This window comes from Trachinotus anak, unplaced genomic scaffold (genome assembly GCF_046630095.1).
Source record: "Trachinotus anak isolate AG129_WGS33_773 ecotype Australia unplaced genomic scaffold, CSIRO_AGI_Tana_v1 ptg000018l, whole genome shotgun sequence".
NCBI classification, from domain to species: Eukaryota; Metazoa; Chordata; class Actinopteri; order Carangiformes; family Carangidae; genus Trachinotus; species Trachinotus anak.
In genome coordinates this window covers 13,477,373-13,501,406 of record NW_027273869.1, presented here as the reverse complement: position 1 = coordinate 13,501,406, position 24,034 = coordinate 13,477,373, and the positions used below count along the sequence as shown (strand labels likewise).

The 24,034-nt window shown below is 40.3% G+C and overlaps 1 protein-coding gene across 2 annotated transcripts in view; it reads right to left on the bottom strand.

The window, feature by feature from the left end:
• Positions 1–24,034, bottom strand: part of LOC139634847 (voltage-dependent calcium channel subunit alpha-2/delta-1-like) — an 89,369-nt gene that overhangs the window by 29,083 nt on the left and 36,252 nt on the right. For both annotated transcript variants that reach the window (XM_071501530.1, XM_071501529.1), the window contains exons 4-13: positions 23,511–23,570; positions 19,569–19,604; positions 18,784–18,907; positions 8,646–8,777; positions 8,253–8,322; positions 7,550–7,600; positions 5,913–6,012; positions 995–1,153; positions 319–423; positions 146–224 (exon numbers count right to left, since the gene is read on the bottom strand). In XM_071501530.1, coding sequence (XP_071357631.1) covers positions 146–224; positions 319–423; positions 995–1,153; positions 5,913–6,012; positions 7,550–7,600; positions 8,253–8,322; positions 8,646–8,777; positions 18,784–18,907; positions 19,569–19,604; positions 23,511–23,570 — 916 coding nt within the window. The remainder of the gene's footprint in view (positions 1–145; positions 225–318; positions 424–994; positions 1,154–5,912; positions 6,013–7,549; positions 7,601–8,252; positions 8,323–8,645; positions 8,778–18,783; positions 18,908–19,568; positions 19,605–23,510; positions 23,571–24,034) is intronic.

Sequence of the window (24,034 nt, the reverse complement as noted above, 5' to 3'; positions counted from 1 at the left end):
CATTAAAAAAAAAAGAATAATTTGTTTACATTTGAATCACGGTTATAAAATATTCTTTGACTTCATCCTTCAGGAGACCACACACATACATATCAGATTTGTGAATGCGTCATAAGATCAATAGAGCTCTAATGCAACCCAACACCTTTATTAGCACAGGCCATCCACTGTATTGGTCCCTTGTCGTAGTTGTGTTGACCGACTGAAAATGTGAAGATGCGCACCTGTGAGGGGGAAAAAAAAGTAACATACTGAATATAATGCAAAGCAATGACTCCTGCATTGTTTCCTGTGAACATTATGTGTTTACAGTCCTACCGCTTGCTTTGGGTTGTATTTTTTAAAGATCTCCTCAGCCCTCTCTTCTCCTCCATCAGTGAAGAGCATGATAATCTTGTTACAGTTAGCCCTTGAAATATTCATCTAGGAGGCACAGAGGCAAAAAGAATCTGTTTAACAAGAGGAAGTTGAATAACAACACAGTCTTCTTTTTGTTATAGGATCCAGCTGAAGAAGTGGTTGCAAAAAGAATTCAAACCTAACATATGTGGATGTAAATTGAAACATGAACCCTTGTTTTTGATACAAAAAACTGCAATGAACAAAACAACCAGAAGAGGTCGACACATACTCATGCTTCATGGGAACGCCACTGGGACAAAATTGTCAGTGTGTCCAATGTTCTATCATTATTTTCATAATAGAGTGATAATAATAAATTAAATGAACATGAGTGTTCAGTACATTTCAAATAAGAAGTGTATGTCTGCATATTTCAGGGGACATTGCTGGATAAAATAAATAAATGCAACAGATTGACAGCAACATCCTCTACATCACCATCCCTACCCCCATCCACAAACCACACACATACACATACACACACACACACACACACACACACACACACATACACACTCCTACGTCCCTTATGTTAGCCAGACACAGATACCACAGAAATATCCCACCTCGCTCTCCCACGCTGACACCTCACCTGCGCGAGCTGATCGAAGGCCATCTCGAAGCCGCCTTTGTAGTTGGTGATCCCCTTAGCAGTGATATTCTTTACGCCTTCTTTCAGAATCTGTTTGTTGCGGACGTTGGCCTGCACCAGGTTCAGAAAGCACGATGCGTTTGTGGCCTTTTCATTGAACTGGAGGGAAGAGGGAAGGAGGGATGATGGGAGGATGTGGGAAGGCACTTGCACATATTTTCTGTTAAATATGTGGCCTGTTTTCCCTTCATTGCAGAGTCATGCAGTGTCCCTTAAACATATAGGATGTACTTTGAATAAGATATTTCAAGAGAGATTAAATGATTCCATTTTAAAATAAGATGATTATTGACAAATGCTATAAAAGAAATAGATCTGCCTAAATAAGACTTTCACTTCATGGCATTGTGGAAAAAATTGGTCATGTGTGAAATGAAATCAGTTTTAATCAAATCTGCACAGACCGAAGGGATCTATAGGAGCAGAAGGAAGGATTGGCAGGAGAGCAGGTAGGGACGTGAAAACAGTGGCATAAGGAGGTAAAAAAAACCAAAAAAAAAAAAAACACAAAAAGCTTGATTATGGTGAGATTATGCCACAGAGACAGATATTAGTGCAACTACATTTACACAGCTCCACATGTAAAGTGTGTTTAGATTAATATTGGTGAATAGTTAATGTGGAAGAACAGATGGAACCCAATCAATTCATGCATACACACACAAATATAAATATACACACACACACACACACACACACACACACACAGCATCTATGGAGGACTGGGATGTGGCTCATTAATACCTCACATCTGTTTTGGCCTTGATGGTACCCCTCCAATTACAATCATGTTCAAAACACACACAAAACACACACTCGTGCACTTATGTGACATGTGCACAAACAGACAAATACACACAAGAGGTGCACGCTTATTTGGGATCACTTTTATTTATCTAAAAGTCTATGTGGTTTTCTCCAGCTGAAAAACTTTGCAGTCTCTACAGTACAGTGATGCAGGCAGCTACAAAGGCAAGTCATGTTGAGCTGACAGCCAGTATACTGGAGCTTTTAAAAGATAATCACCACTCTTAAGTGAGTTGTCAAAGCAATAGTGAGTGTTTATAAGCGCATCAGTCACCAAACAACAGCTTCAGTTTTTTAACTGAAATACTTCACAGATCACTGCAACATATGCCAAGCGCAGAGAAAAGAGATCAGACTGGTGAATTGTGTCTGAAGAGAAAAAATGTATGTTGTGAGATTCACATAAAAATCTCCAAGGAAAAGACAAAATCTAACAGAACTTGTTCCCATGAGCTATTTTGTCCATCTACTTGGGTTTATGTTTTTAGAACGCCAAAGGATGCTGCGGCTCACAATGTCTCTTTCCAACTATTCAACATGTTGGCGGAGGTTTCAGGGCAAATAACTGCCAAGACATTCGTCCTCTAAACAGAAGCACGCCTACACACACACACTAATATAAACCACTGTGAAGTCCAGACCTTCATCTATCTTATAATAATACACATCTTAAAATATCATAGACACAGTAATAAAAGCTTAACAGAGCAGCATACTGTATGTGGACATGTACTATATATATATATATATCTATATATATAGATATATATATATATACCAGTCAAAAGTTTAGACACACTTTCCCATTGAAGTGTATGAGAAAATGTGTCCAAACCTTTGACTGGTACTGTGTGTGTGTGTGTGTGTGTGTATATATGTACATGTCATAACAGCACTGTTAAAACCTTCTTTGACCATACACAGATATGTATTCAGACAAAAGTTTGCAAATGAATTATAATGAAAGTGAATTCAATTATTCATTTGTTTAACCTACTGAGTCTTTTAGTCAGTGCAGAGCAGGCTGACTGAAGAGCCCAAAATTAACAAATATATTAATTTGTCTTCAAACAAGCTTATCATTGAACAAATATAAAGTGTCAATGATGAATGAATAATAAGTAAGTTTGTTAGATTTGGCTGTTTTTACTTACTCTAAAAATCGGAAAATGCTTATGAACTCTATACAACTAAGTATCTCAGAATATTGACTCCACTTTCTTGAAAACAGTACCAAATTACAAACTTTTTTAATCTACTAGGAAAATGATGGGACCCATGTAATAAGGCATCCCAAGATTAATACTGTATAGAAGCCCTGACGATAAATGGTTTGACAGTAATTCACTATTGGGTTAGGGAAATTTTGTTAGTTTCTCTGCCTAATGAGGTTTATGTTTGTGTGTGAGACACCTTGGTGTAGTCAAAGCAACATACTGGTACAAAGAAAGGAAACATAAAATGTATTTTAGATGACACCAAATGAAACACAAATATCTACTTCATGGGAAAAACTGTGAAACTCTAAAACCACACAAAAACTTATTGCCTGGGTGATTAAGTCAGAATATTATATATATATATATATATATATATATATATATATATATATATATATATATATATATATATATATATATATATATATATATATATATATAACAGCTATGCAGAGCTGTGAGCAGACCCAGTACCTTTAATTACAGTTTTATTATGAAAGGCTGTAATAGAGTGTACCTTCAAAAAGCTTCAAAATGCTACTGGAAGGTCTACAAACTGAACTGGATGCCATCAATATACTTATTACACTGCTGCCTGATTTCATTAACGTCAAAAGCCCTTTCACTTAGCTGATTTGAAAGCTCCAAACAAAAACATAAACCACTTCTTTATTAAGGGAAGTGAAAGAAAATGTAATTAATGGTTCATTTGGAAGGCAAACTGAAAAAGTAATTTATATTTCCTACCATTAGGAGAGAGTGGAAGAAGGACAAAGAGGAGACAAATAGAGACCAAGGAGATTTTAGAAAGAGGACAGTAGCATCCAAGTACATAATGTACTCTATGCCAGAAATGTGATGGGGCCTTTGTGTGTGGTATCCATTATGAGATAAAATAAACACAAAGCAAAACAGTGAAAAAGTAAGGAAAAAGAAGATTAAAAAACAGGTTTAAAGGAATAGGGTGAAAGCTGCTTTCTTGTCGGGACTTTGCAAAGCAGATGGACGCCACTCTCATAACGTTAGCTTAGCTTATTCCAAAGACTGGAAACAGTGGGAAACAGCTAGCCTGGCTCTGCCCAAACAAATACTAGCTACAACTGTCCCTGCACCTATAAAGCTTGCTAACTAACATGCTATTTAAAGTATTAAAAAAGAGATGTGTTAGAGCTAAGCTAACTGACTACTTCCTGACAGATGTGTCAGTCTTCTCATCTAAATCTCGCCATATTTCCCAAAATGTTCACCTGTTTGTTTTCAGACTTTCTTTCCATATATCTGGCAGGCTGACCTCGGTGTTGGGTAGACAATGTGAGACATTAATATTCAATATTAAATACAATAAACAAATCAAGACTTATTGGGATTTCAGTCTTCAGTTACAGGCAGTGGATGTCTGCTACTTCTGCCCAGAGAGTTCTACTGGTCGGGCTCGGTTGTGTCTGCCTTCCTCCTAGCCGGTCATCGTTTTCTGTGATCAGTCAGACGCCTCGTCCCTTTAACAGCCATCAATCACGTGGAAGCCGTGTCATTGCGTTGCTGTTTAATTATATTTATCAGAGAAAATGACAAATGTGACAAACTAAGAAGGTGAAAGACTCAAATTACGTTTTGGCAGCAGTCACCCCTTTTTCATTACTTTCAATGTGCCTTTGTCCAGTCAGACAAAATTCAGCGGCGAACCTTCTCGTGCTACATTAAGTGTAAACAAGGAAACAGAAAGGCAGTTTGGTGGTGATTAATTCCCCTCACTTTGCTTCACCAGAGAATATGTAACTGCATTAAAGCATTTAAAGTGTTCTTTATATCGCTAATGAAATTAGCTACCTTATGCTATCCTTACTGAATGACAGACAGCAGCAGAGTTTCATGGTTGCTTAGCGACAGCATAAAGGCGAGCCTCAAAATCAAGTTAGAGTGGTAACCTTCACATTTCAGGTATAATCACCTCCAGTGTGACTGCCTCCAATATGTCTTTGCGATTACTCACAAATCCTTCCGGCAGAGGCAAATATCCACTATAACCACTTAAAACTGTGTTATTATTCTTTCCTCCATTAATATCGCCAGGAAGCGTGAATCTGCCTCATTTGACCAGGCTACTGAGCTTCAAATGATGATGGATGAATATTTCCTCGATCGCCATGTTAGTAAATCCTTTGATGCCTGAGACTCCTACAGACTTTCCATTGGGCTTACTGGGGCTTTACCATTACATGCCACTGATTTGACATGTGGGTCATAAAGCAGCACACATTCATTTGTCAAACTTATCCTGTGGCATTCCAGGGTTTGCTCAAGCTGTGTCATGAGTCCGCTCTATTAGGCACACATACTTGGATTCAGCTCTGATGCTCTTGACATATTTCTCTCATACATACATATCTCTACATAAACACACACATGCACACTCACGCACATATATCGCATACATACACACAAAGATACTTTGAGTCAGACAAATGAGCACACAAGCATGCATGCAACCATGCACATATGCAGCCATAATAAGATCCATCCATGTATGGTACATTAAGTCATTCTAAAGGTCACTGCCTTGTTTAAATCAATGAGTCAAACCGCAGGAATGACGCTATTCAAACAGCCAAGCCACAAATAATGCCCACATTAACATTCAGCAATGTATGCACCTGGAAATTCAATACATGTACAAAAATCACAGGAACTTTCTGGACAGGATTTCACAAAAAAATACCAACTTTGTAATTTCAAGTGATAGACAGTTGAGTATTTCTGACTTAAATATTAATATAGGCCATGTTTATTTCTATCGGTGTTGAAGTAAAAGTATTAGCTGTGTGAATACTCACGGAGACGACGTTCACGTAGTCATCGTCTGAGAGGGTCTCTAGCATCCTGTTAACAGATGTTCGGATGAGTTTGAGGGTGAGACCTGAAACGCTGCCACTCCTGCAGTTTGGAAAAAAAGATGTTATGTGTTATACAACATATATCAATATCAGGGCATATACTAAAAAAAAAAAACACAACTGACCCACTGGTGGAAGTGATAACTAACACGTAGGAATACACAGCTCTGTAACTGTACTACTCTGCTTTCCTGTTGCCCCCACAGCCAGACAGGGCACAGGGCAGGTGAATAATCCAAAACCTTTTAAATAACAAAAATCTCTGTCTGACAATTTGCCCTTTGATATTTTGTGAAGAACAACTAGACCTTTTGCCTGATCAGGGCACACCGCTGCACCACTGCAATCCTTCCAACCCTTCTGACTGCAGGGAAAAAAACTAATCATGAGCCATAGGCAGAGATCCCAGACCATGACCCTACAAGTTTCTTCCATTAATAAGCAGGTTGGATGTAGGACTATCCATCACATCAACCATAAGGGAATCGATAGTAATCTTCATTAATGACATGAGATGAGTGCCATCACCATGTCTCAGCTAATGACTTGCATACAAACTGATAATGTTAGCATAAAATGAATGACAAAGTCTCTCAAAAGACTCATGCAATAATATATTAAATATGGGAACCCTGTCCAGATGGCTCTATAAATATATCATTTAATTGGCTTATGCAGGTGACAGAATAGAAAATGAGTTCCAAGCATGAAGGTGGCAGATATGAGTGCCAATTACCAGTGCTGTGTTAAGAGCTGCAAGTGGACAAATTTAGCTTCTCATTCATCATACTGCATTATCATTTAGCCCCAATGCTGTGCAATGAGTGTAATTTACACTGGAACTCCACTCGAGTGGAAATTATCACAGAAATCTCTTTGATGTTGGCAAAAAATACTATACACAACACAATCACGTTCTTCCACCGACATACAATTGTGTTAAATTAGGAAGGGGGTAAAAAAAACTTGGTAAATCATCACCAATCATAAATAAAAGAAATACACCAGTATAAAAATACCATTAAAACAGCATCAAAGCATTTCTGGATGGACCACAACTGCAGGGCCAGCTCTATAATTTGGAATGTCCCTGACTGACTGACTGACTGACTGAATGAGTGATCATATTTTCAGGATTGGTCAGCCGAATGCCACAGCAGTTGGAATTTAGTGTAGGTTTGCTCCTCTATATATCCTACATTTGACAGGGGTTTCAATGCTTTCAATGCAATTATATAGGTTAATAATGATATGGAAAATAATTGTAACTACCGCATAACTGTTATTGTGACAGATATCTCTCCAGGATCCTCTTTAATCATCTTAGTTCTTCAAAGTTAAAACTTTTAAGGCATAAATCACAGAGAGAAATAACTGGACTGTAAATGAGGAGGTCGCTCGTTACACTGATTGTGTTTTGTTTGTCAGTGTCACAGAAGGGGTCGAGGCTGTCATGAGCACAGTGCAGCAGCACCCAGCGGGGTGAGGCCAGTCAGAAAGCTAGCAACAGGGCCATCTGGCGCACAAAAGAAAATAAAATCTGACTGTAATGGATGAATCATGAGGTCGTCACTCACGCATCCACCAGGATCAGCATGTCCTTGGGTGACGCCGCCCCTTGAATGTACCTGGTGAGTAATTACAGACACACACAGGTCGTGGATATTAAGCACATAAATAGATATACATGTGCACACAAGTGGCAAAAACACAAACATTGACATGCAGGCAATTATTATAATGCAGAAATTTTAAAACTTATTTCTACACAACACAAAGACTTAGCACATCTAATAGTTTCTTTAATAAATAAACAATGTGTCTGTGTTCAAAGTTTGAGTACGCAGGAGCCAGGGGGGCTTTTGAGACTAATGAAATTTAATATCATAGTTAAAAGAGAATTGGTGGCTTCCAGCCGTATTTTCATCATTTTTGGGAGACTAATGGAGCTTTTGTATTAGTACCCTTTGATCTGCAGTGGTTTAATCAGCATAGTGCTCTGATGTGTTTGTTTGGCTTTGGTCAGAGCCCTGGATTTGATTGCTTTAAACTGTATGTGTTTGTGTGTGTGTGTGTGTGTACAGAAGGTCTTATGTGTAATCAGTTGATGTAACATGCAAATATAGTTTTTGCAAATGAATGTTTAATATGACAATTACACAGGTAGACTTAATGAGCTTGTGTGTGTCCTTGACAAACACTAGAATAATGACTGACAATGAGATGATTAGAGACAAAGAAACACAAACTGCACATCCCATAATGAGCATATGCACTCACCACGGCCGCCTGCGCACATCGTAGAGGTCGATCTTATTGGCTGAATTGCTGAAGTCCATCCAAGGGGATGCTGGGATTTGGCAAATGGAAAAAAAATGTGGCAAAGAGAGAATGTTTACTTCACATGAAGGCTGGATTTGATTTCATATATATGTTTTCATAAAGTGATTCATTCATGACTGTCTGGCCTCTCTCTCTCTGCCCACAGTCACAAAACGGAGTTGTGACAAAGTCAGCCAACAGCAACAGTGTTCAGAAGGATCTCTCAGCAACATCAGTTGTATGCATGCAACATGATAAAATGGCCCTTAGGTGGCAATTTTTCTGTCATCACTGACTACAGAAATGTCAGCAGGCCAGTGGAAAAATCCCATTAGCTGCTGGGCTGCTCACCTGGGTAGTACCGAGCCAATCCGGTGGCAGAACCAAACACCTGCCAGAGGAGGGAGGGATCTTCCTCTTTGTTTTTCCGAAAAACATCCTCCAAGGCTTCTGTCCAATTTAGCTCGTTCAGTATGATGGTAGCTGGAACACACACACACACACAGACGCACACATACACACAGAAAGATTAAATGGGTCATATTTGTACAGAAGTACGAAATCAAAAAAATCACACAAGCACAAAATGTCAAGGCTTTTCAAAAACCATTTACTCTGAAAAAGCAATTCTGAAGAAGGAGTAACCATGCCTGAAAGTCTAAGACACACACACACACAGACTTGCAAGTATTAGGCCACTGACATTGACAGCTGAGACGAAGCCTCCTCACATATATTGAAACTGACGTCAATATGCTTTGATGAGATATTTCCATTACTTTTAGTGTTTTGCTCCATAAACACACACTGAAAACACACACCAAAATCTACAGCAGTGGAAAGCAAAACAGAGGAGGAAAGCCACAAGGGGGGGGGGGGGGGGGGGGGGGGGGGGTATGTGTGTGTGTGTGTGTGTGTGTGTGTGTGGAGGGGAGGCAAAAACAGAGTGATTCAATTTGATATTTCTGGAATAAGAAAAAAATCATCTTCCAGGCACTCAGGGGACAGACATACAGTAAACATTTTGTTTACCTGTTTGCTGCAGGAGCTCTTACTGGCTTAATGCTCCAACAATCTAGTTTGATCCAAAAAGGCAGTGCTCTGCCTGAGAGAGTGGGCTGCATGTCAAACTGATGCTGTGCATGACTCATACTTGCATGTGAGTGTGTGCGTGTGTGTGTGTGTAAATGCCCCCATCTATATGCATTTGTGTGTTTTTTTGTGGAAGCAACTGGATTAAAGAAACATGAACAAAAAAAATTCAACATTAGCGTGTGATGGGGGACATCCAGGAAATATTGGGTTTGCTGAGGCAGAGTCATACGTGACAGATGACAAGTAGGTGTGTGGTTAAAAGTGAGTTATGACGAGTAAGTGTGAAGCACCTGCACCCGTAACTCAGTTAGAGAATTATACTGACGAGTCAGCAAGAAGAGGTGTGAGAGAGAGAGAGAAAGGATGGCAGAGGGAGAGAAGGAGAGAGAGGAAATTAAATTTGACCCTCAGCACTTGACTGATGCATTTGCCTGAAAAAAACCCCTCATTTATTCATAGCCATTACTCAGTCATATCAGAACACAAAGATGCAACATACATACTGTTAGAATCAGTGCAATTCAGATTTTTACCAAATAATCAAGTTTAGACTTTCTATTCAGGAACAAAAGTAATTGAGGTGGCACAGCAATGCTTTGAGCTAAAAGCTGATGACACCATGCTAGCATGCAGATGTTTAGCGGCTACGGGAATATAATGTTGCAGGTTTTCAACCAAAACACTAGAAAATAAATATTTGACCAGATGATGGTGCTAGATAATTTTTTAACAGGTCTCTAAAGAGTTCATCCTGAGGGGGCAAATGAATATCTGTGCCAAATTAAGTAGCGATCCATCTAATAATTGTTGAGACATTTGACTAAAAAACAAACACTGGGAGAAGAGTAAGGAGGCCACCAAAGTCATTAAGATATACAGTAACATCAATGAACCATGAATGTCCTTTTGCCAATCCATCCAGTACAGGTAATTCAGTCTGCTGGTGGGCCAACTGACAGACTGACGTTGCCATCCATTTTATATTTTCAGTACATTCTGTGGCCTTGCTAAGGCATACAATGTGCTGTCAATAGGATTTTCCTATACCTGTGTTTCTAACATTTTGTGCTCACTTATTTCAATGAGGGCAGACTAAATATTAAAATCTTCTGTATAAAATGCAACAGCACCACAAACTACACCAAAAAAGATGATGGTTTTATTTACTATAAGACTCCATTACAAAGCTCCAGCAAGGTGTGCATAACAAACTAGCAGTGTACACTATTTGCTATGTGGTGAAAACATACAGGCAAAAACTTCAAACAAATTTCAAATTGTATAAAACTTAAATGAACTTTTACAGAAAAAAAAGTGTCCTATCTGAGAAACTCGAGCACCAGAATTTAAAAAAAGCTGATTTGCTTTTGCACAGTCTGTTTGGACTGTGCCACTGAGAAAAACACAGTGTACTCTTTTAACATAGTAAACAAGCAAGTCCAGCCATAAAAAACTATCAAGATATTGCTTTTTGTCTAAGTGAGCCTCTCAGCCCCCCCTTCATTTTCCCGACTTATAGCCACCCCCATACCCCTAACCTCCTCCTTTACCAAGGCTCTATTCCAATACTTTGTAGGATAAAGAGAGAGTTTGGGCTTTAAATGGCTCCCTGTGGTATTGTAAAGCAAAGCGAGTACCAATGATAAGTGGTGACAATGTGTTCAGGCCTGATCTCTGTACTCCCCGAGGATGGCCCTTAATGGATTAGTCCTGCTCGTTTCTGTGACATCAGTGACAAGAAGTCTCATACAGGAAGCACTGGTATTTTTTGCCCCACACAGCTCATGCTGAACAGTGAACTAACAACAAAAGAGCACATTCAGTATTTCCTGACCAAGCCATTAGCTCGTAGACATGATGAGCAAAAGATACAGAATGTTCTCACTCACTGTGTTCTCTTATGTGTTTCCTTTGTGTAAAACGGACAAATCCATTAGAGCCTCCCGTAGGAATTTGGAAGCAGACACACACCGCACACATGAACACACACACCCAAATAGGCAGGGTCAGGCACCACTGATAAGCCCTCAGCAATAAAGTCAAAAGGCGTGGCGAAGCAGTGTCCTCTAATCTCAGCCAAATACTGGAACAAATCACAGTTTCAGTGTAAACAGATCCATCTCTGTGAAGATGGGTCTGTTGCTGGCTCGAGGTCACCATGATGAGAGGACGAAATGAGAAGTAACGCCACAGCGACGTATGCTCTGGTCAACTCAATTTGTCAGGCTTGGCGTAATGTCCTAAACAATCTTGGGGGTGTAGGGCGGGCGTGTGTCTGTATACTTACTGTAGAGAAACAATATTAATGTCTCAGAAAAAAACTGGATCTCAGTCAAAGTTTCCTCTATTTTCTCTGTGGCAAAACTGCTCTCTGGCATTTTGTTCACAGGATTGTGCATGATTCCTTTCAATAAAGACTTATTGAAAGCTTTGCAACCTAGCAAACTTGCTAACTGTCAGTTGAGCTTGCTACACGTCAGTTTAGCAAGCTTGTTAGCTAACAGGACAGCAAGTTCACACGGTTTATTCTTAGGTATTTGTGCTATTGACTCGTGCTTCATGACTTTCCTCAAACCTCCTGTTATTGGATGGTTTATACTTTGACTGAGAGGAGGGTTAAATAAAAGTAAATGCAGCTAATAAGCTATGACAGTTTCCTTCATGTTGGACCCTCCAGCTCTGTGTCCGTACCTTCAGAGTTTAGCTACTGGTCAACGATGCAAGTTTGTGTGACAAAATTCACCAAAGCTGAACTTCACATGAAAAATTAGTTCAATACTTTACCCCCAGTAGTCAATCCACCAATTTTAAACAATGGTGTGATTGGGCATTTATTCAACAAATTACAGTTACGTGTTTGGTTTAGTCTGAAATTGATTTATAGATAATTGTGGATCAAAGGTTGTTAATAAGCTTTATAGGTCTGGTCTTGCAAACCTTTACTTCTATCCCTGAGAGACTCTGGCTGGACTTAACCATTTGAGGTTTGAATTCATCTGTATTTGAATGTCACTATCTGACTTCTCTAACTGGTGTGAAGAATGCCAGAATGAGGACTGACATATAATTTTTTCGGATAATAATGAATCAAGAAAAGATGCCCTAACAACAGCTATGGCAGCTTCATAAATTGCAGAATCACATGGTTAACAAGTGGGGGGAAAAAAATGAATGATTCATGCGACGAGAAGACATGGGAACTGAATATGGAAGGGAAAATACTAAATATTCCCTGCGAGGCATGTAGATGCTTTCAAAAACAAATCAAACAGGATTCTGGCAGTGACTGATGAGTGTGGCAGTGGGCGGAGGTGTGGGAGAGAGAGAGAGGAGGGAAAGCTGCACGGTGCCATGCCAAGCGATGCCCTGTGGTGTTCCCTGTCATCAGCTAGCTGCTGGCTGAAAGTGCTTGTGCATTTGAAAGTAATTACATGGTGGGGGCTGAAGTGGTGAGAACCTGCAATCATCGTATCAGAGGGGTCCCTCCAGTCGATGATACTCTGCCACTCACTACTCATTGTGACGTGAGCATGAACACATCCTTTCACAGACAGCACTGACATCCACTTTAGCTTGTAACACACCTTAGGATCATCAGTTCAGCAGAGACTAGACACACGTAAAACATAGCCTTCCATCAACACACACAATATTTATTTCTCTCGGCAGTCAGAGGAATACACTCTTAACAACTACGTGAATACAGTGGACAACACACTGGCAACCAGTATTTAGGGCAACGCATACCAGCAGTGTACGATGTGCATCAAAACAGTTGTTCTTATTGTTCACCATGAAGGCCCACAAGACACACCCCTCTATTTCCCAACATCAACACTTGTCAGCTCACCAGAAACACAGCTGTTGACTCACAATCATGCTCATAACCCAGTTCCTGTACCCTGACAACCTCATCTGTCTGAATGACACTGCTGGTGTGTGCTCTGAGCATCAAATGACATGATGGTATGTCGAGCAATCCTACAGGAGCACAAATTGTCATGTTTGTAGACACCAAACAAGAAAGGAGTATCTATCAAAACCAGTTTGCTTTATGAATCTAAACTGCAATAATACAAGAAACTGACAAAAAGAGATGTATCTGGATGAAATGTTGGATGGACAAAACATAGACAACAAGAACTCTGACCTCTGCAGAGAGAGCTGGGGGAAAATGAACTTTATGAGTGACTTCAGTTGAACTGTGGCAATGATGGATTATATAATAATTCTCATTCACTGCGTGTCACACTATTTTACTGTGTCTGATGTTTTCAGACAGTTTTAAAAATTCTGATTTCTCGCATTACATTCTGGATTCCAGAGTCCTGGGATGGACTCAATCCAACTTTATCTATTTGGCCATAAAACTTAAAACAGAAAGAGTATAAGAAGTCCATTCATGATGTGTCCTATTCCTTTACAAACAATGGTAAGAAAAGAAAGATGGGAGGAAACATGAAAATACACAATGAAGAGGTGCAATGGTTCACATTTCAATTTCAGTGATGTAGATTTATCTGGACAGTAATGTTTGGGGCCCTTCTGACAATAGGTAATCACTTGGTGATGCCACTGGAGTCAAAGCTGAGTGTAGTTATAATATGTGTGAAAACCACCAGAGGTGACATGAAAATGTAGAGACACGACACACACTCTTAACAACTATGGCCAGAGGGGGAGGATAAAGGGATATGGACACCAAGACACACACATAACTGACTCTTATATTTATTTCTGTAGCATGAGGAAGGTGTTGAGATCATGGAGGTGAGAAAAGCCCTTTTTATGACTGACAGCTGAGCATTTTTAAGCCTCACATGGATAATAAGGCTGCAAAGTTTCCGCTGGATGACATTTTGCCATTACTGAGAAAGAACTGAACAATACAGCGTGTGACATCTAACAAGTCCTTCATTATTTTCTAAGAAGTTTTATGGAGAGATAAAATAGGATTACAAGAAAGAAACTTTGTCTGAGAACTTTCTGGCATGGAGGGGAATCCAAATGCGAATCCCAATCAGCTGATTAGAGTATCCTGGGAAGACATCCAACTTGTCGCAAGGACATGGGTCGGATATGTAATGACAGTGAGGGTGGGGGGATGGGTGGATGGGTGGATGGGGGGTGGTGGGGGGTAAGAGATGGAGATGAAGATACCTAGGAGTTTGGCAGCCAGCATTGTAAATGAAATAAGACATGTGTCAAGTGGCACAAGAGTTCAAAAAGAAAAAAAAAAATCAATTTGTACGCTGTGAGCTTTGCCACAGGGACCGTGACTTCAACACAAACACACTCACACACACAGTGTCACAGTATCTCAGCACGTCACAGTGTGTGCGTGTCTCGGGCTGACAGGTGCCACACAGCGTTGATGCAAACGGGCATCAGTCGAGCCTCGGATCTTCTGCCAAGGCCGCGATGCTCTCCTCTCATCTCCTCTTATCACATCCACGCCAATCTGCCTAATGAGCGAGAAGACATGCATACGCAGCCATGAGATCCATATACAGTACAGTAGGTGCATGCGATGTGACACACACACACACACACACGCCAACTCTCACAGCCCAAGTGTTTCTTCCTCTCTCTTTCCCTGAAACACATTCACACACGCAGACAAACTCTGATTCATCTCCACTGTGCGTGCACGCACACACATGAACACGATAATGAATCCCAGTCTGACCACCCACACTGCATCAGCGGGGAGAATAGATTCCAATCAGCAGGACTACTGCGGGGGAGAACGACAGTAGCACATTTGTCTCCACACACCCCTCTATTAATATGCTTAATAAAGTGAAAGAAGGGATAAGGGGAGGGGTGAATGGAGTGATGCAGGTTGGGGTTAGAGAGAGAACAAGTTGGTGAAGAGGGAAAAGAAAGGTGGAAAGGGTAGAAGCAACTAAAAACAAAGCAAAGCGAAGGAAAAAGAGGAAGAGGACGGAGTGACAAGGTGAAGGGGTGGCAGAGAAAGTGTACAACAATTAAAGAAGAAGAGGTGGATGACACACCTCTCCTTCAGCATCAGTAAAAGCCACAAGGACGCCTGCCTCGTCTAGACAAAATCCCCTAATCAAGTTACCAGTCTTCCCTCCACACAACAACACCAGGGCGTGTCCCAGTGTGTGTGTCTCCTCCTACACACACACACACACACACACACACACACTCGAATATACATTGCCATGGCAACGCTGACAGTGCTGGCCAGCCGGAGTGGCATCGATGTGGCAGCCCATCCTTGGAGACAGAGAGAGGGAGAGAGAGAGAGACAGAGAGAGAGAGAGAGAGGAAGAGAGAGAGTGGACCAACACTAGCCCAGCCTCACTACTGGAGCTCCACCCTGACCCCACAGGTGATCAAACAGATATGGAGGCCAGTTAAAATATGGATTATGAAATGGTCTGCTCATCACAGTTACAAAAGGAAAGAAAGGAAGAAAGAAAGAAAGAAAGAAAGAAAGAAAGAAAGAAAGAAAGAAAGAAAGAAAGAAAGAAAGAAAGAAATCAAGAAAGAGCCCATATATAGCTAGAGAAAGAGAGCAAAAGACAGACTGATGAATCACACTGGGAACAACCCCCTCTTCCAACGCCCCAGCCCACCCCTCCGCCCTTGCATCATTATAACTGCTGCCTGTAAAAATAACTGAGTGCATTTGGCCATTTGGCAATGACAAAAATGTCTGCACACTCAGAGGCCTCAGAGGCCCATCACATTGCACATTTATAGTCCAACTTATGTGGAGTGACTCACTGTATAAGGGCATTAAAGTCATGTGACTGAGTCGGCTGCATTTAGCAGACCCACTGTGACGGCCATTAGTGAAATTGATATTGAATGCTCAATCAATGCCAAGCAGGCTATTAGCTCATGCTGTATGCCTGGGTATAAAGAAATTATTTAACTGTTTTGAATCCAGTTGAATTTGTGTCAAGTTCAGTGAATATGTAACATGTCATTTTTGTTATGAAGTGTCACAATAAACTATTTGACTAATGCATTTTACAATACTAGTTTCCCTATGTCATTTAATATTCATTCTTTGGTCTCATCACACGTTGTCTCCACTTTCTAAAGCCAGGCGTTTGATAACCTTACTTTCCGCCATACTAAGTGTGTGTACGTATGTGTGTACGAGTGTGTCCGGAAGGAAGGGCATGACCTGTAACGCACGTTTCAGCATGCAGGCGTGTACCAAGACATGTCTGCATCCTTTTGTGTCTTGTGTGTGTGTCAGTCAGTCAGTCCTTGCACTGTACTCGTCAGTGTCCTTGAATGAGAGGCTAATAACCCACAGGATATGTCTGTGTGTGTGAATGTGCAAGTATGTTCTGCTCCTGTGTGTGTATATAGTCAGCCACCCATACATTAGTCTGTTTATCTCTTCTGAGGAAGGTTATGCTTGTTTAACATATTACTGTTTTCAAGCCACTTGCAAAAGGACAGATCACTGTGTATAAAGAAATACCAAGTAAACATACATTTCAAGGAATTTAACGCACCCTACTGTTTACTTGACTCCATATAAATACATCTGTAAAACTCTCACTGCACCAAAAATAAAACACACCACCACGTATCATATTGTTTTCACTTTAGGGTTTCCAAGGACACATGTAAAGGAAAAACTTTATAGCCTGCAGTTATAGTGAAACAAAAAACACAAATGGCATGTTACTCTATAGATAATACACTGTTATTGCTATTATTTTCAACATTATCATAGCTTATTATTTAACCCTAACACCAATCAATACCTAATAAATCATAACTTATAACCCTATGGCACTAACCAATTGAAATCGCAGTATCTGCTTGTCAAATTGTGCATATCACAACCTCTGTCTCTCTCTGTCCCCCTCTCTGTCTTTGTTTGTTTGTTCATATTTTGTCTATCTCAATCCTTGTTGTGTCGACGCACCCTATTGTCTTGTTTTTGCACCAATTAAAAAAAATGCACATTTCATTTAGATTGGTATCAGTGTTGTCCCGAGTCATGAAAAACTAACTCTAAGATAGTCCTGCAAAAGCCATTAGCACGATGATATTAATTTTACAGTAATGTCTGTTTTGCATTTGGCACTGTTGGGTCACAAAGGATAAAAATCCAATTATGTGGCTCTTAATGACTCAAATTTGTCTAAAACGGTTTAAAGCTGGCCACATTCGGTAATAGCATTCTTTATCATACCAGATTTAATTACTGAAAACCGAATCTAGTTTGACTGGTGGCCTGTTTCCTGCATTATGTCCAACACATGCTGGGAGAGGCTCCAGAAGGGAGGGGTGGAGAGCTATCCCTGTGAAGTTATAGCTCTAACGTTAGACCAGCTTGATGTGAGAGAAGTGTAATGATACCACACAGTCGCAGCAGAACAAAAAATGAGCTAAGGAAAAGTGCACTTGAACCCCTCTTGTTTCACCAGCACAAGATGTGCATAAATATGTGTTATATTTCTGTATATAATGTATCCTTATTAGCATGCTAACACATGCTAAGATTTGCTAATAAATAAAATTAAAAAATAAAATGCAGCCAAGTTTGATGGGAATGTCGTTAGCTTTGGTTATCTTGTCGCACATCAAAGTATATATACAGTAGTTGTCATGACATTTCATTCAAAATCACACTTTTCAATCTCGGGGTGGTGCTAGCAGAAGAGTCATTTCCTAAGCCCTTAGGATACATCACCTTGGCAGCATGAATATCTTCACAAAATTCCATGACAATACATACAATACAATAGTTGTTGAGGTATTTCAGACTGGACAAAAGTGGTGGACGGTCAGGCTGACCAACACGACTGACCTGGAGCTACACCACTTGCATGGCTGAAATTTTAACTCTGCACAGCACAATGTTTAAAGGATGAAAAGAATGAAACTATGAAGAAGAAAACTTCGTCTAAATACTGAAAAAAGCTGTAAAACCTAATCAAAAATCAAAAATAACCAAGAACAATGTCACACTTGCACAAAGCACCCACAAAAAAACTTATCACACACTGACATTCAGTGCAACTGTCCCGAGAGGTCAGCAGGGTCAGCAGTGAGTGGGAGGAAAAGGAGCAGCTGGTGACCAGGCTAAAGAGGGGGCTTGTATATGTTGGCCATTGGCTTGTTGGTAGCTGGGCTATATATAGACTAGACTGGCCTGGCCTCGGTGTGGAAGTGTCTATGATGCAGACAGCGCTGGGAGGCTGAGCTCTACATCGTGGGAACGTACTGTAGATACTGCACATAGTGATGACAGAGATACTGTGAGACAGATGAGCACAGTGGGAGGTGGTGTTTGCTATGTATCACTATTCATAATAGAAGCATGTGTAGGCAAAATTAGAGCGATCATTTCTCTACAATGCATGCGTGTGCGTGTCTTCTAACTTACAGCCTTCATATATATCCGTAGGGATGTGGACAGCGGTGGTGTTGTAAGAGACAAGTCGTTTGAAGTCGGGGTCTATTTGGAAATCATCCGGAACATATCGGTTCTTCTTCTCTGTCTGATTAAGCTGCACAAAAGAAAAGAAAACAAAAGCTTGAGTTTTAAAACCATCCTGCAAAGCATTTTTTGGCCTAAGAGGGGTCTGTGCATGTGTGTCCACCCTCGGATTGTAAACAAACTGTACATGCAGCTCCTTGTTACTATGAATGACATGGTGTCAGTGGTGAGTATTCACTGAAATATCACTACTGACAGATAAAGATGGAGAAACTGAATCTAAATTTTTGGGCAGTGAAACACAAACCCAGGCACCCACACAGAAAGAGAAACAGGGGAGAAGGCCTGTCAGTCAAATACATAGTGACATTACTGTGCTGTGGGTGTGTGGCTCTTTCCCACTGGGACAGTGGAGAGGAATTAGATGCTGATCCCTGTTTATCAGAGCAGACAGATGACGTCTGATGCCAGGGGAGGTATTCAATGTCTCACGCATACTCGTGTTTCTGAGTGAGGGGCCTAAAACATGCATTAGCTCTGATGCAGAAAAAAGACTGCTACTTAGGGTAAAATGTATAGAGGACACTATCAATAAAACATACTATCAGGTTTGTTGCCATGGTAATAATCTCCTGAGGGCTGGAAATTTGTTGCTTGTGGGGTTTTATTCAAGAATTTGCATCTTTAATCACACTGACAGAATCAGAATAGTGGAATCATGTTGTACTTACATCGTCTTTGGCATTGTAGTAAACAATTTTGTCAGCCTGCAAAGAGAAACAGGAAAAGATGGACAGTGAGTGATAAAGTAGAGGAAATACACATCTTTAATACCAGGCTAAAAATAGTGTTTCCCCAACCCTCTCTGGGAGAAAGTTTCAAGTGTATTTTACTTCTGACCGCAACTAGCATCAAGCGTGCTTTGCCGCACCTGTAACTGCACCTGACAGTGATGTCACAGTTTTATTGCTCTTTAAAAACCTACATAAGGAATGATACTAAAAGACCAAAGCCCAACATTGTTCAGTAGATCTATAGTGGACAGAACAAACAAGTCCTCATGGAGCCTCTGTGGTAGTGAGGCTAAAAACCAGCAGAAAGTGTGTTATACAGTGCCTAAACTGGAAAAGATGAACTCTCAGGTAAGCTCAGGAAATTTCATGGTATTACCCCCACTTTGCTTTACTATTTTTTCTGAATGTGGCACAAGAAGAAACACTCTATTTAAATGAATTCAAATCTGGCCATTAGTTTTCAAAATACAGCAAAAATACAACTTTTTATGGATGAAAAAAGATCAAAGGGAACCAAACTGATGTATAGGCAAACCTAATGTTACAGATGCTAAAGGATTCTGTCATAATAACAGCTTTAATCTGATCTTAAAAATGAAATAACATGGACTTAGTAAAACTGCCATAGTAGGAGGTTTTTAAAGTTACTTCTGCAACTGTGGCAACTGTGGAAATAATTTGACTCTCGCTGTATTCCCTTGCAGAGCAGTGGCCTGTGTTTGACGCTGAGGATGAGCGAAATAAGTGGTGTTGTTTTGCTCTCACACTGCTGGGCTTCCTGTCAGTACACAGGCTAGCAGGGCGCTAACGAGCTAGCCTAGCTGCTGACATAAAGATGCCCTGCAGCCACAGAGCTGGCTCACTGACTCCCACCACCTGCCTACCACCTCTGGAGCTGCAAGGCAACAAGGCAGCGACTCCTCCTGCCACTGCTAGTGTTAGCTTAGCTTTAACAGTTTGCAAGTAGCTCACAATAGGCGATTAAGCTGAGCAAACAGTGCCAAGTGTCTTCTCTCTGTTTCGCTGATTTGACTGTTAATCACTTAGAACCAGGAAATGCGGAAGTTCGACTATATGCACAAAGAGCAGGTGTAGGGTCCATGCAAGCAAAAAATATACACAACAGAAGAGCTGATAACAACAGACTGTCCCATGATGTTCTATGTCAGGTCATGTTACTGCAGACGATGTGCACCTTAAGAGGTGATGATCACACCGAGGTCACACCATCACACCCCTGAGGGGAGGCTACTGTGTGCAAGAACACTCAGTGTGTGAGAGATGGAGAAAGACGATGAAGGGAGAGGAAGTGCTGCAAAAGAAATGAATGATTTATGCTATTACTTATGTGGCATGTTGTGGTGGGTGTGATGTGTACTGCCAAATGAATGTGTGCGATCTGAATCCATATCTTTGTCCAGATACTAAAGATGCTTGTTAATGCATTGCAATCTGATCTCTGCCAGGTGTAACATCATGTCCGCATTTGTTAAAACCTAATGACTCATTAAATACACCATCCAATCACTGAGACCTCCAACATCATCTGCTCCCACCAGTTATGGTGCTTTTTCTTCACAGCAGCTGCAAACACTCGTCTGTCAACAGAGCTGTAAAATATGACCTTTTCCTCCACAAATGAAAGTTTATATGGGTAGTAAAGTATCACATTTAATGATCAGCAGTGTTTATTTTTGACACTGCCCCCTCTGAATCCATCCATACATAAAAATGAGATGAAATCAGAAAGCAGACAAGAAGAACTGTCAATATATAAAAACATGAGCAACATAATCAAATTTATCTCTGTACAGCAGCTTTTATAAATATGGTTAAGTCATTATGATACACTGAACAGACACAAGCAAGCACGTTGTTCTAGTGCAGTCTTTTAAGTGTTTAAAGTCAGCAGGGAGAGATGCCCAGTAGAACTGGCCCAGTTATCAAAGGTGACAGAGAACAAGCGCATGCGCATAAACATACACACACCAAACACACAGGACTCTCTGCTTGGTGTTTAAGATGCTCATGATTTACTATGATACAAATCCAAACACTATCTTTACATTTTTGAGCACTTCTTACATTAGGATTAATGTACATTTAAGGTAGAGGTACCACACTAAAACTAATCAAGTGTATTTTCATCCTTATTTATTTATTGGGGCTTAATAATGAAAGCTGTTTAACATGTCATCAGGTGTCAGGCTGATTTACAGATAATGGCAGTGAAGAGACTACATTGCATATTGAATATGTAGTTTCTCATAACAGAAAATGTAAACTCACACACAGGATGACCACACCCCATGCTAAAAGGCTTTACTGGAATCACTGACATCATCAATTTAGACAGCCTGTTTCCTTTGTAAAAACACACAAAGACCACATACACATATATGCATGTGCAGAGTGTACATCAGCCTCTGATATACACAAAAGACACACATGATCTGTGAGTAGTGAAGGAGCGCACACGTTCATGTGCAGCTGAGGTAAGTGTTAACAGCTAGCCCAGGGCAGATACAGCACTGTCTGAAGTTACAGTGCAGCTGTGGCTCCACATACAAGGCCATCATGTTGCTCTTTGTATATAGTGAAGAGGTATCAAGCTCTGATAAAGTCTCAGGCCTTTGTACATACTGTTTATTCAATCTCTTTGGCTATATAAAATCAAATACTAAAGCATTAAACAGCCATTAGAGTTGGTTAAAGTCTGAAAAGTCACACTTATCCTCACACATTTCTCTTTTAAATGGAAGCATATCTATATTCTAATAAGGATTTAAAAAAATACAAAACAAACTAATTTGCTAATTTACCATAATAGTGCGGAGACTGTCATCTAGTAATTCCGTTACGAGCTGTTAAAGTGTCATTCTGAGGGCTACAAATATACTGTGAGGATAACACTGATGTAAATTAATTCCCTCCACACGTCACACACCTTTGACTATTAACAATGCAGGAGAGATATTTAATTGGTTCTGATACGCAGGAATCCCCATAACGTTAACCAAAAAATTAATTCCGCTCGCTAGCCAAGCGTTGCGGGCCAAAGGAATATCACACGCGGTGACTAATACAACAGATAAATGAATCTGTTCCCAGAGAGGATATTTCCTTCCCTGTTGTCAAAGTGCAAGACAGCACGCAAGACGGTGAACAATGGGAAACTTTTAATGGAAAAGAATCATTAAGGTTTGGCAAAGAACACTGGAGAGTTTTCTTAGACTAATAGGCTAAATGGCGAAGTGGAATTTCACCAGAGAGTTCACACACATCATTTGTATCATTTGTTATTTGTTAAATGGTGTCCAAGAGCGTGAGGCTTTTCTCATTGCAAATCAGGGGAAGGAAATACGCAATTTTCATTTATTATGAAAAGGCTGAAGCTAAAACACAGCGTCACAGGCAGTGAAGAGCTGCGAGAGCTACACTGTAATTCCTACACACAGTCATTGTTGACCAGGGTGCAGCTTTCATTGGGCCAGCAATCAGGCAAAGTAATTGAATGAATAAAATAATAGTTTGCTCATATTATTTGCTGTACATTCCCTTCTAATGTATTCTTAATACTATAGTTAATGGACGATATCAGAGAGCGAGCTGAATATGTGTGTGTATGTTCATCATAAGCATGCCTGGTTGTTTCTGCCTATTATGTAAAATAATAAAATTCAATCTTGTATAAAGTCATTACAGCATGATTGTCGTTGTAATGAGATTTGCCATCCAATTATTACAATCATATTGGATCATGAATAACGTGTCCCTCCCCCCCAGCTCCTCTTGTGGAGTTCACGGCACCACTTGATCCGTATGTAATGCAGCCGGTGTTAATGAACATATCAGATCGGGCTCTGGCCGCTCACTCACCTCACTATCGTCCCTCCACAAGTGCTCCATCTGAAAGCGCTCTGCCTCTGTTGCCAGCCTCTGAGAGAAGAGAAGAGAGAAAGAGGAGAAACAGAGAGAGAGGCACAGTATAGTTAACTCATGTTTAACATTCCCATAAAAAAAAATAATTTTTCTGGCTCTGGCTAAGGCTGTGATGTTACTGTCAACATCATAACAGGAGCATTGGCACCAACGTTCCTTTTGACCAAGGTGACATCACATCAGCTGATTTTTAAAAAAGTGAAAAGCTGTAGAAAAGACTATTAAATTATTAAATACCAGGGTTACATGTGAAGTCATGACATCTAATCCTATAGCAGCTTTAAGAGGATGCAGCTGATGCAAAAACCGTGTGTTCAAGGGAAAATACCAAATTTCCTCTCAGCACCTACTGGTATGAATCAGGCCTGTACAGTGACACAATGTTGTGCTAAAATTAGACCCATAGCTATTCCATCTTTTCCCAGATCTGGTCTTAATGACTAGGTTAATGGGTTTATAAT